General features: G+C 41.8%; 1 protein-coding gene across 5 annotated transcripts in view; it reads right to left on the minus strand.

Annotated features, from left to right (window-relative positions):
- Window positions 1-17,302, minus strand: part of CAMTA1 (calmodulin binding transcription activator 1) — a 134,739-nt gene that overhangs the window by 31,123 nt on the left and 86,314 nt on the right. For all 5 annotated transcript variants that reach the window (XM_036745332.1, XM_036745333.1, XM_036745330.1 and 2 more), the window contains 3 exons: window positions 5,704-5,855; window positions 637-833; window positions 176-254 (listed from right to left, as the gene is read on the minus strand). In XM_036745332.1, coding sequence (XP_036601227.1) covers window positions 176-254; window positions 637-833; window positions 5,704-5,855 — 428 coding nt within the window. The remainder of the gene's footprint in view (window positions 1-175; window positions 255-636; window positions 834-5,703; window positions 5,856-17,302) is intronic.

Genomic DNA, 17,302 nt, shown 5'->3' on the forward strand with positions numbered 1-17,302 from the left:
TGGGAATTGTCTTTTTCGCTGCTGAGCTTAATGGGATTATGTAAAATATAAGCATCAAAAATAATTTTAATAAATGCCATATATGAATGAAATGTAGTAGTATGGAACCAGGCAATTCCCAGCTTCACATTAAGAAAATTCCATTATTAAGAAATTCATGAAGCTTTTTCCTTACCAGAGGAGTGCATGAGAAATGATCCACATTCAAAGGGTCAACCTCCAGTTCCAAATCGATACTATCAGCATGCTTAGTTCTGTAAGGAAATAAAAGGAATTACTCAACAAATTACATAATTTGTTTAGTACTGGAAAAATCAAAACTTTTCATGACAATGAAAATTGACGTCCAACATCCTGGAAATAAAGAAGAGGCCTGGCATTCGATTGGCTTGGTGATTTGGGCAATTTGTTTACAGCTGGTGACCTACCGGAAATCAAGGGGGTCAACTTTAGGATTGGTTCCCTAGTTCAGTGTTTCCATGGAAGAATTCATTAAAAGTCTCTCTCAAAGTGTCTGTAGGGCAAGTTTTCTCCAACAGTGTAGAATTAAAGGAATGACAAGAGATAAAGGCTTCTATTTGCTAGTGGAACTTCTGGAAGGAAGCTATATTCCATGTGAGCCACACACAGCCTTACCGCCATTTGATGAGGGTCTGGATCAGAGTGGCATAGCCCTGGGCTGCAGCCAGGTGCAAGAGGGTCATTCCTCGGAAAGTCTTCGAATGGATGAGGTGCTTGGATTTTGCCCAGCAGGCGCGACTCATCATCTTTTCACACACCACCACTACTCGGCTCTCAAAGCAGCTCCCCATGGTCCCAGTCCCAGAGGCACACTACAATGACCAAACACAAATTACAACCTGATCTTTCATTGCATGTAGGGAGTAGAGATTCTAGACCTGCGAGTACTCTGCTGTACTGCATTTAAATGCAAGGAATCAAATGCTTTAATGAATGGGGTGAAGATGAAAAAGTGGAGATAAAAGCAATGTTGTAAGCTATGGAATAGACTTGCCAGTCTTCAGATGAGTGGTGTTTTTCTGCAGTACTGGTGCAAAGTAATTTTCCATAAAAACCAAGTTTGTTGGACTAGATTATAGCTGACACTGTGAACATTCATTTAGTGTGCATTTATCTGAAGGTCCACTGATAGTGAAAAGAGGTTGTTGTAGGTGGAGTGTACACTGCAGTGGACAATTCTGAGAGCAAAGTACGGCCGCTGTCCTCATGTTTCATTGCCTCATACCATCTTTGTTCTTCCCTCTCAGCAAAGGAGGGCACCTCAGACTTGAGAATAGAGGATACCATAGTTCCATTGCCTCCTAGCTCATTCCTATGCTTTCCTCTCAGCAGAAGACCTTGCATCAGACTTCACTGAAAAAACATAAGTCGTTTACTCTGAGCTCCCTCTTCCCTTCTCTAAATCCCTTGACATCCCCTATCCTCTCCTTCTGTATTCAATTTGATGAAGGTCAGTTCCTCTACTTGCACCCCTGGTCCCACCTCCTTCCGTCTGCTTTGGCAGTCCATCCTCCACTCAGCTGCCAAAGTGATTTTCCTCAAGTGCAGGTCTAACCATTTCTGACCCCCAATTCCCCCTACTCAGAGGTTCCCGAACTTATTTGGCCAACTGCCCCGCTCCCCCCTGGGGGTTAGGTTAAGTTAACCCTTATTTTTATCCCAATCTCCCCACCAACTGCACCTGAGGCTACTACCAGCTCCCTGGATCATTCCAGCACCCTCCAGGGGGCAGTATAATCCACTTTGGGAATCTGAGCAAATCTAGTGGTTCCCTGTCACCTCCAGAATCAAATATAAAATGCTTTGTTTGGTGTTCCACCATTCCAATCTTACACCTTACACCTCATCATACTCTGTTATGGAGTAGTAATACTGGCCTCATTGCTATTCCTGGAATAAGGCATTCCATCTCCTAACTCCCACCATTTTCACTGGCTGTGCTTGGAATGCTCTCCTTCCTCTTCTCTCCCTCCTGGCTCCCCTGGCTTCCTTCAAGTTCTAGCTAAAATCCCACCTTTGACAGGAAGCCTTTTTTGATCTCCCTGAATTCTAGTGCCTTCCCTATGCAGATTATTTCCAACTTATCCTGTATGTAGTTTTTTGGTATATGGTTTAAATGTCCTTTCCCCCATTAGCTTCTTGAGAGCGGGGACTGTCCTTTGCCTTTTGCACTCCCAACACAGTGCAAAGCACTTCGTAAATATTTATTGATTATTGACTCCCAAATCTTCAGTCTCTTCTTTTCTACTAGCATCTTCTCTCTTCCCTAGAAACATGTCTAGGTTTTTCCCATCCTTACAACAAACAACTCACTTTTTGTCATTCTAGATTTTTCTTTTCTTTCACAGCAAAACTAGAAAAAGCAGTCTATGCTTGTGGCTTCCACTTCCTCTGTTTCTGTCACTTCTCAACTCCTTATTGCCTCCCAGTTCCTTATAATCTGACTTTTAATCTCACCAGTGACTGAAACTGCTTTCTTCAACATCACTAATGATTTATCAGTTGCCAAAACCAATGGCTTTTTTCAGTCTTGATCCTTCGTGACCTCTCTTTACCACTGTCAGATGTCTTGACCATTTGACACCTTTGATCGCTTTCTCCTCCTGGATACTTTTCCGTCTGAGTTTTCATGGTATTTCTCCTTCTTGGTTCTCTTTCTACATGTCTGATCCATCCTCAGTCTCCCTTGTAGGATCATCATTTCCCTCTTCCTGTGTTAGGTATACTGAAGGACTTTGTTCTGAGCCCTCTTCTTTTTTTTCCCTATATTCCCTCTCTAGGTAATCTCATCAGCTCCCATAGGTTCAACTATCATCTCTAAGCAGATGATTCCCAGGTTTATTATATCCACTCCTAGTCTCTCTCCCAAGTTCTTGTCCTGTCTTACCTATTTCCTGTTGGATATTTCCAACTGGATGTCCCATACACCTCTCAAACTTAGCACATTCAGAAGAGCTCACTACTCACCAAGCTCACTACTCATCCTAACTTTCAAATCCCTGTCAAGAACACCACAATCCCTTTAGTTACCCTGATTCTCAATCTTGAAATCATCCTTCACTTTGCACTCTTTCTTACTCCCCCTATCCAGGCAGTTGCCAAACTTTGTGGATTTTTACCTCCACAACATCTCTTGTATCTGTCTTACCTTTCCACTCACATGGCCCCCATCCAGATTCAGGCTCTCATTGCCTTTCACCTGGACTATTGCAGCAACTTTCTAATTGGTCTCCCTGCCTTTTCAGTCTCTCCTCTTTCCAACCCATCCCTCTGTATAGCTAATAAAGTGATTTTGCCAAGCCACAGGTCTGACCATGTCACTCTCTTCCTCAAAAAGCTTCCTTGGCTCCCTATTGCCCTTTAATATGAAATACAAACTCCACTGTTTGGCACTATAAAACCTTTCATAATTTGGACCCAGACCACCTTTCCAAACTATTATACATTATTCTCCTCTGTGAGTGCAAACTGTTCCCCACTCCTGGTGTTTCGTCTCCATGATTTTGTACAAGCCAGTCTCTGTACTTACAGTGAACCCCCTTTTCACCTCCACCTCCCAAAATCCTTAGTGTCCTTCAGAGTTCAGTTCAAAAATACTGCTTTCCATAGGAGGTCTTTCCTGATCTCCCTCAAATTACTTTGTATTTATCTATAAGTGTACATACTGCTTCTTCTGATAGAATATAAGCTTCTTGAAAGCAGGGACTGTTTAATTTCTTTATTTTTATCCTCAGCACTCAATGCTGAGATGTGCACATATTGGACTACCTCCTTTTAGGAGAATTCTTTTCTTCACAGAAACACCAGGAAGACTATAACACCAAATTCATCTGATGTAAAACCAGAAGGGGAAAGCATCGGGAACTGTAAGAGTGCAAATAATAATAATAAATGATGATGATGATAAAAAAGCATACAGGAAAGAATAATTCACGAACTTCAAATAATTTTCCCCCTGAATTAGCTGAAAAGTCAGAATCAAAATGAGTACCTGAGAGGCTCCAGCAGCTTCGAGGGATCAGTGTTACACACAGCGCTTACAAATTACTCAGTTCCCGAGCCCTGCACTCCCATCTCAGTTGTTTTAGAAAATAGTTTTTTCAGGGGATGAACCTTATAAAATGCAATTACTGCTAGGCTACTGCTTCTTTATACACTCTTTAGTGAATCATCTGTATATTTGAAAAGAATTTCCTGGGAAGGTAGGGACCAGATAATGGATACAAAGCTGTCTCCATTAGAGCTATAAAAGTTTCATTAAGAAGCACAGCAAGGGGTCCCTGATGCACAGCATCAGGTTAGGAGGCTAAGGCAGAGATAATTCTGGATACACAAAAATGTTTGCTCTCATGAATAAATATTAGTCACCTAGGTGGAGGGTGGAGAAGGAACTCCCTGATTATTTCCTTTTTTTTTAAAGTGTTATCTTTATCATATGAAGCAGATACTGATTGACTGTCCCAATCATCTCTTAATTGTTAGAAGCTTATTTAAGTCATGAACATTAGCAGGGTATCAGGCTAATACTATTGTTGTCACTTGTCAGGGGATGTAGGCTTTATAGCCCTCATGATGACATTGCACACAACCTGGTAGTTTGGAATGAGAGGGGAACCTGTTTATCTTCCCTTCATTGAGATCCTGATGATGTCAAGGGCCTGGACTTCCTGGGGCAAACGGGGGCCCTGGACACAAATCCCACAGGACAGGCAGATGGGGACAGGTTGTGAGCTTCAGAGCTGGCGGGATGAGGTCCAGGTTGACTGGAGGATCTTAACCTTTGTGTGAAAAGCATTTTAGTCCTAGCGCTCCCCTTCTCACTCCATTTCTGAAGATGGAAAGGAACAATGTGAAAACAACACTTCATGGGAAGGGAAGGTAAAATGCCGGATCCTTTATTTTACTTTGGGTCCAAGTATTATTTGCTGTTAGCTCCTTAGGTTACACTCTCCATGAGGAGTTCCATTAGTAGTTTAAAGGCTCTTCAGAAATCTGCTAATTCATGCTTAGCTTCCAAAAATGGATTATGAATTGGACCTCTTACGGTTATGGGGCTCCTGAAGCAATTACGGGATTCTGTGCATTTGACAATGGAGTTCCTATTAACATTCAGGAAAAAAAAATATATATATATATATATGTATATACACACATATATACATATGTATTATATATACGCATATATATGTATGAAAATGAATCCTGGGATGTAGAATAATTAATGAAATGTTTTTCTGAAGGAACTTTTTTTTTGGAAGGGAGAAGGCTGGGCAATTGGGGTTAAGTGACTTGCCCAAGGTCACACAGCTAGTAAGTGTGTCAAGCGTCTGAGGCCACATTTGAACTCAGGTCCTCCTGACTCCAGGGTAGGTGCTCTACTCACTGCGCCACCTAGCTGCCCCCTGAAGGAACTTTTTGTACTGAGCATTTGGATCTTAACCATATTTTATATTTGTACTCGAAAGAGATAAAGGAATCCATACATTGAAAAGGTCATTTGAAAGTTACCCTCTGATAGTGCTAGTGAGGGTCGTTGGCCCTCAGGTACTATATCTGGGCTCTGGGCCTCCTTGGTCCAAGAGTGATGTTCATCGCAGCAGAACGATGCTAGTCTCTAGGGGGGTATTTGTGATATTATCTCCTCAAATGGACAGACAGACTCATTATCTCTAGGTCTCATACTTGTGCCTGGCTTCCTCCATTCCCGCTCCCATTGCCGCCTCCGCTGCTTCCGCCTCCAACGCCCTGTTTGTGCTGCTGGGATCCCGTCATCTCCGCCATCCTCCTTTCCATCTGCTCCAGCCTTTCCAGGATGGACATCCTGAACTGGTTATCTAGGACAAAGCAAGATCAAGTATGAGGTTAAGTCCCTGGAGAAGACCAAATGACCCTATTCATGAATTAAGGTTTTACAAGAGATTGCCGTCAAAAACCCTAAAATTCGCCCTGCGTTTTCCCCTTCTCCAATGTTGTGGTCAGGTTTCCTCTCCATATGTTGCTATCTATAGACCCAGGAACAGTTCTTAGCCAAAGGGGAGCTCACTGCCCCAAATTGTCTTTTGTAAGAATTCTGGTCAGCTAATTTTTCAGGCTGTCTAATCACTCCCAGAGCGGTTTCCATTGAAGACTGAGGTGTTCAGAATGACATGGCAAACGAGCCTTTGGTGGATGAGAAGAAAGCTAATATAATGTAACACATCTAGAAGATGAGGTAATGATCTTGAGAAGAAGTAGCTGAGACTGGAGGGTCATCTTTATCTAAACAAACAGAGCTTCATCGAAGGCCATTTATCCCTTCCCCAAGGCTCTAACTCCAGCATTGGACCATGTGGGGAGACAGGCGACAAAGCAAAATACTTTCATAGAGACTGGAGAATTAACTGCCTAAGCCTCTTGAGTTCTTTTGATACATACCCCAGCTCCTGTGGAGACAAGTTTTGCTTCCTCATTCTATGAGGTAGGACTTTGGGCCTCTGATATTTTTGTGTGTGTGTGTGTGTGTGTGTGTGTGTGTGTGTGTGTGTGTGAGCGCTAACTACTAAAAAGAGCCTTACCCAAGAGAAACACTTGTTTAACTCATTTATTAAAGGCATTAGCATCTACATGTAGTAGACAATATCGAATTTGACCCTCAGAAGTATGTTCACATTTCTTTCTTTCTTTTTAAAAAATCCTTGTTAATTTCATTGGTATGGGAACTCCTGGATGAAGAAAGTCCCTCCACCAATGCAGAGTGACAGCTTCAGCCTTAGAGAGTTGCTTGGGGACGTGGAGAGGTTAATTGACTTGCTACAGACAATATGTCAGAAGTGGCACTTAACCCCGGCCATCTGGGCTTCAAGGTGGTCCTTTTGCATTGTGACCGTTGCTTCTCTCAGAGCTCCAGTCAACACTATAATAATAGTATTGATGATAATAACAATGATAGCTAGAGTTACATAGTACTTTAAGGTTTACAAAGCATTTTACAAATAGATCATTTTATATTCACAGCAACCCTGGGAAGTAGGCACTATTATTGTCCCATTTTACAGAGGAGGAAACTGAGGCAGACAGAGGTGAAGTGACTTGCCCAAGGTCACACCACTAAGAAGTTTCTGAAACTAGATGCCAGAGTAGTAAAGGATTAAGAACGACCAATTTTCCCTCATTAAAGGATCAAAAAAAGTCCTTCATTCATGAGTATGCTAATATGTCTTCCAGCTTGGTCATAAGCCTGGCTTCTTTGGGCCATTTCTAATATGTAATTTGGTTGGGGCTGCAATGGGGGATTTTTATCTTCTTCAGACCAGTGATCTACGGACTTTTTTTTTTTGGAACAGATCTTTCTCCAAACCGCAGGTGACTTGTATTGTGTACTTGGAATAATCAAGCTGCCCCTGACAGGTATTTGACCTCTTCCCTGAGCTCCTCTGCTTTCAGCCTCTCAGGCCATTTTGTTTGGCATCTGCTATGCTCTTAATCATTATTTATGTTCTATGTTCTAAGTTCCTTGAAGGTGTGAATTTTGCCAGTTTTCATCATATCCCTGCTATCTAGCACAGGGCCTTGCATATAGTAAGTGCTTAATAAATGTGCTGGATTAGAAAGAACTTTGAGAAAGAGGAGCTTCATTAACTTCCTTACTTCTTTCATTTTTCTGTGGAGTCTTTCATGATAATACATTTTAAAACTGTGGATACCAGATCTTACACTGCTGTTAGGCGTGCCCATACTAGTTCACATAATAATATCAATTATTTCTATAGTGCTTTAAGGTTTACAATGTGCTTTTTATTTTTACATAATCCTGAGATTGGGAGAAAGACAGTAGATATTTCGTTGTTTTCTCATCTCTTTGTAAAATGGTGCTGATAATACTTGCAGTGCCTATCTCGTTATGATGAAGAAGTACTGTATAAATGGTAGTGATAATCATTGTCCTCACTGGGTAGCCCTTTCTGTGGTTCCATGAGGTTGAGGGACTTGCCCAGGGTTACGCTGCTAGACAATGTCAGAGCCAGGATGGCCCAGGGGACAAAAAATGGGAGCAGCTGATAGAAATTATGGATAGGAAGCAAAGACAGGACTGGAATGTTCAAGCATTTCAGATCAATCAATCAATCAGTAAGCATTTATTAAGTGCCTACTATGTTCCAGGCACTGTGCTAAGCACTAGGGATACAAAGAGAGGCAAAAGACAGTCCCTGTCTTCAAGGAGCTCACAGTCTAATGGGGGAAAATGACAAGCAAATAAATGTATACAAAGAAGCCATATCCAGGATAAATAGGAAATAATTAAAAGAGGGAAAGCACCAAAATTAAATGGGATTGGGAAAAGCTTCTTGTAGAAGATGAGACTTTTTTTGAAGGTGAAGGCAGGGCAATTGGGGTTAAGCGATTTGCCCAAGGTCACACAGCTAGTAAAGCATGTCAAGTGTCTGAGGTCTGATTTGAACTCAGGTCCTCCTGACTCTAGGGCCAGTGCTCTACTCACTGCACCACCTAGCTGCCCCAAGGAGATGAGATTTTAGTTGGAACTTAAAGAAAGCCAGGGAGGTCTGTAAATGAAGATGAAGAGGGAGAGCATTTCAGGCATAGGTCACAGCCAAAGAAAATGCCTGGTGCTTAGAGAGAGAGAGGATCTTGTTCATGAAAGAGCCATAAGGCCAGTGCCCTTCGATCGGGAGTACATGTCAGGGAATACAGTGTAAGAGCACTGGAAAGGTAGGAGGGGCTAGGTCATGAAGGAATTTGAATGCTAAGCAGAGAATTTTTCACTTGATTCTGGAGGTGTTAGGGGGCCACTGGAGTTTATTGAATGATGGTGTGACATGGTGGGAGCTGCGCTTTAGGAAATCAGCCTAGTGGCTGCATGGAGGATGGATTGGAGTGAGTAGAGACTTGAGGCAGGCTGACCCACCTTCAGGCTATTGTAATAATTCAGGCATGATGTGATGAGGGTCAGAAGAGAGAAAGGGGCATATTCAGGAGATGTTGCAAGGGTGAAATCAGTCCTTGGCAACAGATTAGGGGTGTGTGTGTGTGTGTGTGTGTGTGTGTGTGTGTGTGTGTGTGAGAGAGAGAGAGAGAGAGAGAGAGAGAGAGAGTGAGAGAGAGAGAGAGAGAGAGAGAGACAGATAGACAGACAGACAGACAGAGACAGAGGAGAGAGACAGAGACAGAGAGACAGAGACAAAGAGACAGAGAGAGAAAGAGGAGTCAAGGATGCCTTCTAGGCTGTGAGCCAGCAGAGGATGCTGACACTCTATTGTAATGGGGAAGATGGGGGCTTTGAGAGTAAGATAGAGAATGCCACTTTGGACATACTGCTTTAAAGATGTCTACTGGGCATCCAGTTAGAGATGTCTGAAAAACAGAAAGCTCTAAGATGCTAAGACAGGAGGTAGCAGGTGTCAGTCCAGTCAAACCACAATCTCCCCTCAGACCTGAAGGGGAAAACCCAGGACCCTGGATCCAAGAGCTTTGGAAATAGCTGTGCCCCCCAGTCCCCCAGCCTTGCATCCAGCCCAGCCCCACAGCCATCTTTAAGGGGAAGAATCCTTGTGGAGAGGGGGCCCACCTTCTCCGTATGACCAGCAACAATTGCTGACCAACTGCTATCAACAAGCCGAGGGGCGCAGGATCCTTGGGAGTGGCAGCCCCACCCCCAGACCACCGTTTGTGCTTTGAGCCCAGCCCTTAAAGCCATCATCTGGGGAGCCAATCTTTTGACAAAGCCTAACCTCAGGCTGGGATTATTGCAGTAGGTCGTGCCTGCCACAAGGCTCTCCCCAGCCAACACATCCTCCAATGGCAAAAATAGTCCGTGCCCTCAAGGAGTTCACATTCTAATAGGGGGAGACAACATACAAACAATTATACATAACAAGATATGGACAGGGCCATATCAGCGACTTGTCCAGGGTTTATGACAAATAAGTGTCCATTAGGTTATAAGGTCCTTGAGAACAGGGGCTGTCATACCTCCTTTCCTATCCCCAGTAATTGGCAAAGCAAAGGTACATAGTAGGTGCTTAATAAATGTCTACTGATTGATTGTCTGAGGGGGGATTCAAACCCAGGTTTCCCTGACTCCAAATCTAGCACACAGTCTACTACACCAAGCTGGCTCTTTTTGTTACCAGTAGGAGAGTGAATCAGCACAAAGACTGTGCTAGAGAGTTAATTTTCCAACCAGGAATGGGAAAAACAAAGCCAGTCTAGCATGTGGCTTTTATATATTTTCTGTCAGAAACCATCTTGTTCTCACCAGAAAACTGAAAAATGAAGGATTCTTCCAATCTGTCGTTGACTTCACCTTTCAGATAGATTTGGATTTAGTTTTACTTCTCAGTTATCTCTTATAATAAATTTATAAACTCTACCTTTTCCCAACAATGATAAGTAAAGACACCCATTTACCTCTGCCCCTGCCCTGCGCTTGCTCTCTCGGAATGATTTTGCTTTTAAGCTAATATCACCTTCCATTTATTTCTTAGGCAAGCCTGCAAATCTCACATCTATACAATTAGTTTCAATAACGATTGCTCTTGTTTCAGATCTCTCTGGACCCCTGCGGCTGAGAATTAATATTACATGAAATGAGAAGGAAAAAAAAAAACCCCAACAACAACAAAACATGGCCGAGCCGCGCGCCCAGAGAAAGCTCCCCCAGCCCCGGTCGGCACAGATTGCCTGTTGCAGCCATGTTTTCCTCGCCAGCCTTTGTTCTAGCTGGGAGTGCTGCAGTTTGGTGCAGTGCAGAGCCAGTCCTCCCCCTCCCCGCCCCCCTCCCTCTGCCCCATTGCCAGGCTGATCACGCACGCGGCAGAGACTGACAACTCCCGGCCCCTTCCCACTGCGCGCCTGTGTCAAAACACTACTATGTCGATAGCGTTCTCGTTATGAAAAGGAACCCCACATTTGCCGCAGAGGTTAATGGTTTTCCTGTCTGCATGTTTAACACCATTCCCCACTGCCGTACAGTCAGTGCTTTCATATTATTAAGCTGCTCAGAAGCAATTATTTGCCTCTTAACAAAATGATATCATGCTTAACAGCATCTCTGAGCCTCTCAATTCCAAAATGGGAAAGCAGTGACAATTAAAATGAGAAAACATTTATAAATACAAATGGAATGACTGAGCGGCTCCTCAGAGCAGCCTGGAATGGCTGGTCTGATGTCTTGTGTTGACCGGAAATCAGACCCATTCTTTCAAATTCCAACTCTCTTCTCTGAAATATTCATTTATAGCAAGGTCAGGCACCTGCACCCTTGCTAGTAAAAGGCTTGATCATTTGGCTGAAAGGATTATTCCCCCATTACTGACGATTTAAGGCAAAGGAGACAACTTATTTTGTTACTATGTCCTTACCATGACAATAAAACTTGACCATAAAATATTTGATAAATTCACAATCATATATCTCTTTAATAATCTGTTAGTCACCTGTGAAGATAATAGGAAAAAAATCCAAATGTAGCAGTCTATATGTATATACTGTTTGTATACTATATGTATATACTGATCGACTGCAGCAGAATTTTAAAGATTTTTGCTGAATAGCCATCCTGGTCATTTCTGTCCTTTCAACATAGGATTAAATATGCTAGAACTTGAGCCATAATATATGGTTTGAGGATGCTGATGGATTGGGCTTCAGTGCTTCCCCATCTTGCTCTTGTCTAAACAAAGGAAGTGCAGACTCAGCAGCGGGAGATTCCAAGCCAAAGGTCTCCAACACAGCCCCATGACCATTTTGTTGGAATAGCCTAAGTGGTCTTTTCTTTAGTGAGGACATGAACAGGAACAAAGGCGCATGCAGTTAATGAGTGTCTGGAGCCACACACAAGATCAAGGGCAAGCTAAAAGCTAAGACCCGATGAGTTTGTATGATTCCTAACAAAGAAAGTCAGTAGCTCTGTTCGGCTCATTCTGATCAGACATGGAGTTCTCAGCTTTTGGAGCTTCCTGCAAATTTCTTCCTAAAAGCATCAAGATATCTCAAGTAGTAAGCACTGTGCATGTAAAGCCAAGGTTATAGCTTTATTGAAAAATGCTAAATTTGGATCTCTTTCTCAAGTTTTGTCATGGGAAAGAAGTATAGAAAAGTGGGCTGGAGGTGAAGGAACAGATAATGATGGCAGATTCTTATCCTATAACCCACGTTGGCTTTCTATAGATTAATAACTGATAGTAAAAAAAAAATTTCACCAGAAACACCACCTGACTAGTCAATTTGTCTTAAAAATTAGAATTTCTGGTCATTTTTGCAGATACATGTCCCCTACAAAAATTATGTAGAATGAATATCTGTTCTACCATAAAATTGCCAATGCAAGGCTCAAAATGCAAAGTTCCTAAAAGTTTATACCCAGCTTCCCATGGAAAAGCAAGGAGATTTGCATGTGGGAGAGATTACAGCAAAGAAAGTATTGCCATGACCAAGGGATTTGTCATCAAGTGGCCAGCCTATATGGGGGAAAAGCCTCTCCCTACCAAGCAAAGATGCAGATTTAGAACAACACCACCCCCTTAGAATTCATGTTGCAGATCACTCGAAGGTCAATGAGGAGACACACGACATGACTGAATAGGCTGAAACATGAACAAAGAATTGCACAGGAAAAGCAAGCAGCATAAAGCATCTCATCCGATAGATAGATGAAAACTGGAAAAAGGAGGTGGGCCAGTCATGAAGCAAGACTGAGAGATCAGTAATGGACAACGTACATGCTCCAGAGGTTTCAGCACAACCTCATTGAGATTTAGAACAAGTGAGGCAGATGCCCGTGAGGATTTCAGTACCACCAGATGAGAAGACGTGGAGAGATAGGTTCTGCACCCCATTGAGGAGGTCACGGATTCCTCAAAGAAACATCTCTAACTAGAGGCTACAAATCTATGTGCTTCGTGTACTACAGGAGTTTAATCAGAATGTCTGCATACGATTTTAGAGCTAGAAGGAACCTTGGAGATCATATAGCCCAACAGTCAAACTTTACATTTGAGGAAACTGAGGCCCAGGGAGTGTGACCTGCCCAAGGTCTTGTGGTGGCAGATCTGTGGCAAGAACTCAAACCTCAAGGGATTTTTAAAAAATCTGTTTTGTTTTTCCTCATCTCAGCTTATTCCAATAACACTTAATTTGGTAACTGGTATTAGTACTCAGACCATAGGAGGCTCACACATCATTCTTCTCATAACCTCTTGTGACATAGGTGGTACCAATATCATCTTCCTACTACAACCATCACTGCTTTCCTATGATTTATCATTTCCTTGCTCTCACATTTGTAATGTTATTTCATTCATTTCTTTGAAACTCTGTATCTGTTACAGTTCTTCATTCACACACAGGTGTAATCACTTCTAAAGCAAGTCATAAGTCCTATGTTTCAGTCTCAAAAGCAAAATGTTTCATATACATACATACATTATATACATACATACATTTTATATATATACTTTCCCCACCTCCCTGATAAGTTATAAATCCTTATGGTCAGGGATGGTAGCAATTCCAGGAACATAATGGACATTTAGAAAACACTTGCTAAGGAAAAGGTGTTGGAAGAACAACCCCGTACCATTGGTCTGATTCTCAGTGGATTCTAGATACCTCCTGGACAAAACACCTTCCTGCTGCTGAATTTAAAGTGTAAAGCAAGACTGGTCTCAGGAATCCTTTCACTTCCTCTGACTTGTCAAGATGTTAACACTTGATAGGTCTCTTGTGGCCTGACCTACCCCTCATTCACTCACACCATACCTCATGGTGGGGATGTTTTTGTCTGTTCTCCCGCATCTTCACTTGTTCCTTTCAGACATTTAGCTTTGATGGTGGCCTTTGTTGACCTCCGTCATCACCACTCTTCTGGTTGCTTTGTCTACTTAATGAAGAATCGCTTTTCCTCCTCCCCGCTGTTACCCTATATTCCATTTAAGGAGCTGGTTGGCTTACTGGAGAAAGATGGCATGTTGTAGTTGAGAGAGAATGGGATGGATTTGGAGTCAAAGGGCCAGGTTCAAATCTCAGCTCTGGTCCTTGACACCTTGCTGGCCTTGGGCAAGTCTCCTCCCCTATTTGGACTTCAGTGTCCTCACATTTACAATGAGGGGGTGGGACTAGATGAACTAAGGTTACTGATAGAGCTGAATTTTATGATTCTTTACACAGTTGCACTAACATGGGAAACTCCCATAGACTCTCCACAAGATACATCATCACTATAGAAAATACTCCCAGTCAACTCTAGTATCCTCCTTGGTTGTCCCTTCAAAAGCCACCCTGTGACTACTACTTGCATCTAGTTCAGCTTCCAAGATTGCACTCCAATATTTCTCTCACTTTCTCCTTCCCAGCTAAAGGTGCCTCTGGATCTCTACTTTTGGCCTTCTACTTTCCTGCCAAAGGAGCACACCCATGTGCATGATGGCATAGAAGTTAGGGACACCTTCTCCAAGCATGAGCAGAATCAGTTCTTATGCACATAAAGCACAAAAATTCTCACAGGAATCTGCCCTGCTTGCTGGGGGCCTTCTTCTTTCTACCTATCAGGCAACAAAAGGTTCAATGTACAAGTAACTTGAATAGCTCACATTTCTATATTGCATTAAGGTTTGCAAAGCACTTTACATATATTATCTAATTTGCTACTTACAACAACCCTGTGAGGTAGGTGCTACTGTTATCCCCATTTATAGGGGACTCAGAGAGGCCAAAGAGCCTGTCCAAAATCACACAAATAGAAGGCACGTGGAACTCAAATCCATGTTTTCTTCTTGGACTCCATGTCTCATCCTCTATTTGCTGTCATCTGGTGTGTTTTCATACTTCTGATGTCCACTGATACTGGCACCATTCTGCATGATCTCTCCTCAAAGCATGTGGATCCTGTCTCACTAATGTTGATTGGAGGATGGCATCCATAAGTGGGGACCATGGAGTGAGTATATGGCCAAGGACCTCCTACATTATCATATGGAACACTTTAAACATATACAAATTAGTGACGAAAGTCATGCTATCTCATCCAAAAATAGTAAAATGAAAAAAAAAGGAAATCCCATTGTTTTATTGAACTAAAACGGGAGGTTCTGTAGGTCCGTAAGAATTCTATAAGACTTCCAATGTCTCAAAATGTAGGAAAAACCATTTAACATGCTGAAAAAAGAATCAGTGAGCAAACTCTTGATAGAGACACAGAGTTCATCAGGGACATGAAAATCCTGCACCAACACAATGACAAAAAGGCAGGAAACTTCTACTAGGCAGTTAATTACAGACCCAAAAAAGCACACACATATGTGCATATATATAAGCATATATGTATATATGTGTATATATATGTAAAACACCTACTCCAATAAGACAAGTAGTCTAACATTTTACATACTAACATCAAATAGTTAACATCAGCTCTTCTCCAGCTGTTCCCTAGAGGCTTCATGGCATGGGGGTAAAAGCCTGAGGGAGATCTGGGTTTGTATCTCAGCTTTTTTTTTGTATCTGTAGGGCTTAGTGTGGTGCTTGGCACACAGAGCTTTATAAATGCTTTTTCATTCTTCATTCTGCTATCTGACCACTTAACATCTCAGCCTCAGTTTCTTCATCTGTATGTTTTGTCTCTGGGGATTTAACTGGAGCACTTCCCAGTAGTTAGGCTCATTCTAGGTGATAGGATCCTAGTTATGCGTTTCCTCTAGCAAAGGGGCAAAAGAAATATAGAAATATCTCACCAGAAGGGGCTCAAGTACTTGCCCAGATCTGTGGGAAGTACACCTGCCCAATCCTCCCCTACAGTAAAATGGGGATTTTAATAATATTTATACAATGTATCATAAAGTATAGTTGTGATAGATGATTTATATACCTTCAAGTGCTATAGAAATATGAGTTTTATTATTATTATTATAAAACTATGACCCACTGTGGTCCAAATACTGATATGAATACACTTACTAACAAAATTATCAGAATATGTTGACAGAAGGGAAAAGGAAACTTTAAAAAAACAGATTTTTAAAACTCATAGCCACAAGAAATTTTCTTGCAGGCTTTTGGGAAATTAACTCTAAAGAACAAAGGGCACTAGAGTAAAGGTATATAATTGAGTGAAAGTGAAAAGTTGTGTTGTTGAAACAGAGTTTCATATTCATCATATTGATCCAGCAACACTTCAAGTAGCGCTCTTTAATGGGCCCTATCATAACCTATCTCAAAGCACCCAAGGCTTTCCCGCAAGAATCCTAAATTTCACCAGCTGAATGGACCTTTTGCTTCTAGTACATTGGCAAATTCCACAGAGCTTTGTACACTCTGTTTTCTATGAACTTAATTTCAGTGTTCTTAGCCACTAAATTAACTTACAGAATCAGCTTTCTTTTGAATATTATTATGTCAGTCAACATACAGCTAAAACTCAGAAAAAACAGGACTAAATCTGTCCATTTTATGCTCAAGGTATGCTCCACTTCCGGCCCTGAGTCCTCTCCCACCTCCTCCCTGGAAGGTTCATGTAAGGAGAAAAGATGGAATGAGTTTGTAGAAATGTCTTCCTCTCTACTCCTCTTTCTCCCAAGAAAAGAAATGAAACAAAGGGAGGGAATAGGTGGTTACGCACGAGTCACTCTTGGATAAGTCAATTATTAGCAGACCTGGGACATTTAAAAGAAATCCTCAATCACACAATGATTCCCGACCCTAAAGGGTTTAATGGGAATTGCCAAATTCTCAAAAATTAATTTTTATTGACCTCTTAAATTTCATTAAAAATTTATTCATATAGTTTGCTTTGGTACACTGGACACTTCACCTTCAGCACCTAAATAATGCAACCTACCCTTCTATAAACGGCATTGCCTGGAAGTTTCTCCCTTTTTGTGGTATCACCTTTAATTTTTATAGTGCTCTCTATGTTATTTTAAATATATGCTGTGCAGAACTTTTAGGATCATACATTTAGAACGGGCTGGGACCTATGAGGTTATGGAGGTCATCATTTTACAGATGAGGAAACTAGATACAGAGAGGTCAAATGACCTTCCCCAAATCACCTAGATCTAAGTGCTAGAGCCATTCGTTGACGACTGACTCCCAAGCAATACTGTGATCACTTCACTGTGCTGTTTTTCATGAAAGCAACAGATAATGAGAATAATAATAATAATGAGATAATATGTACCAATTCTACAAAAGTAAATAAATAAGAGCTATAGCTCCTGGGAACTACTGGAATTTATTAAGTAGCCAGGTGACATGGTCAGATTTGTGCTTCAAGGAAAATCACTTTGAT

The sequence above is a fragment of the Trichosurus vulpecula genome, chromosome 2 (assembly GCF_011100635.1).
Source record: "Trichosurus vulpecula isolate mTriVul1 chromosome 2, mTriVul1.pri, whole genome shotgun sequence".
Lineage (NCBI taxonomy): Eukaryota > Metazoa > Chordata > Mammalia > Diprotodontia > Phalangeridae > Trichosurus > Trichosurus vulpecula.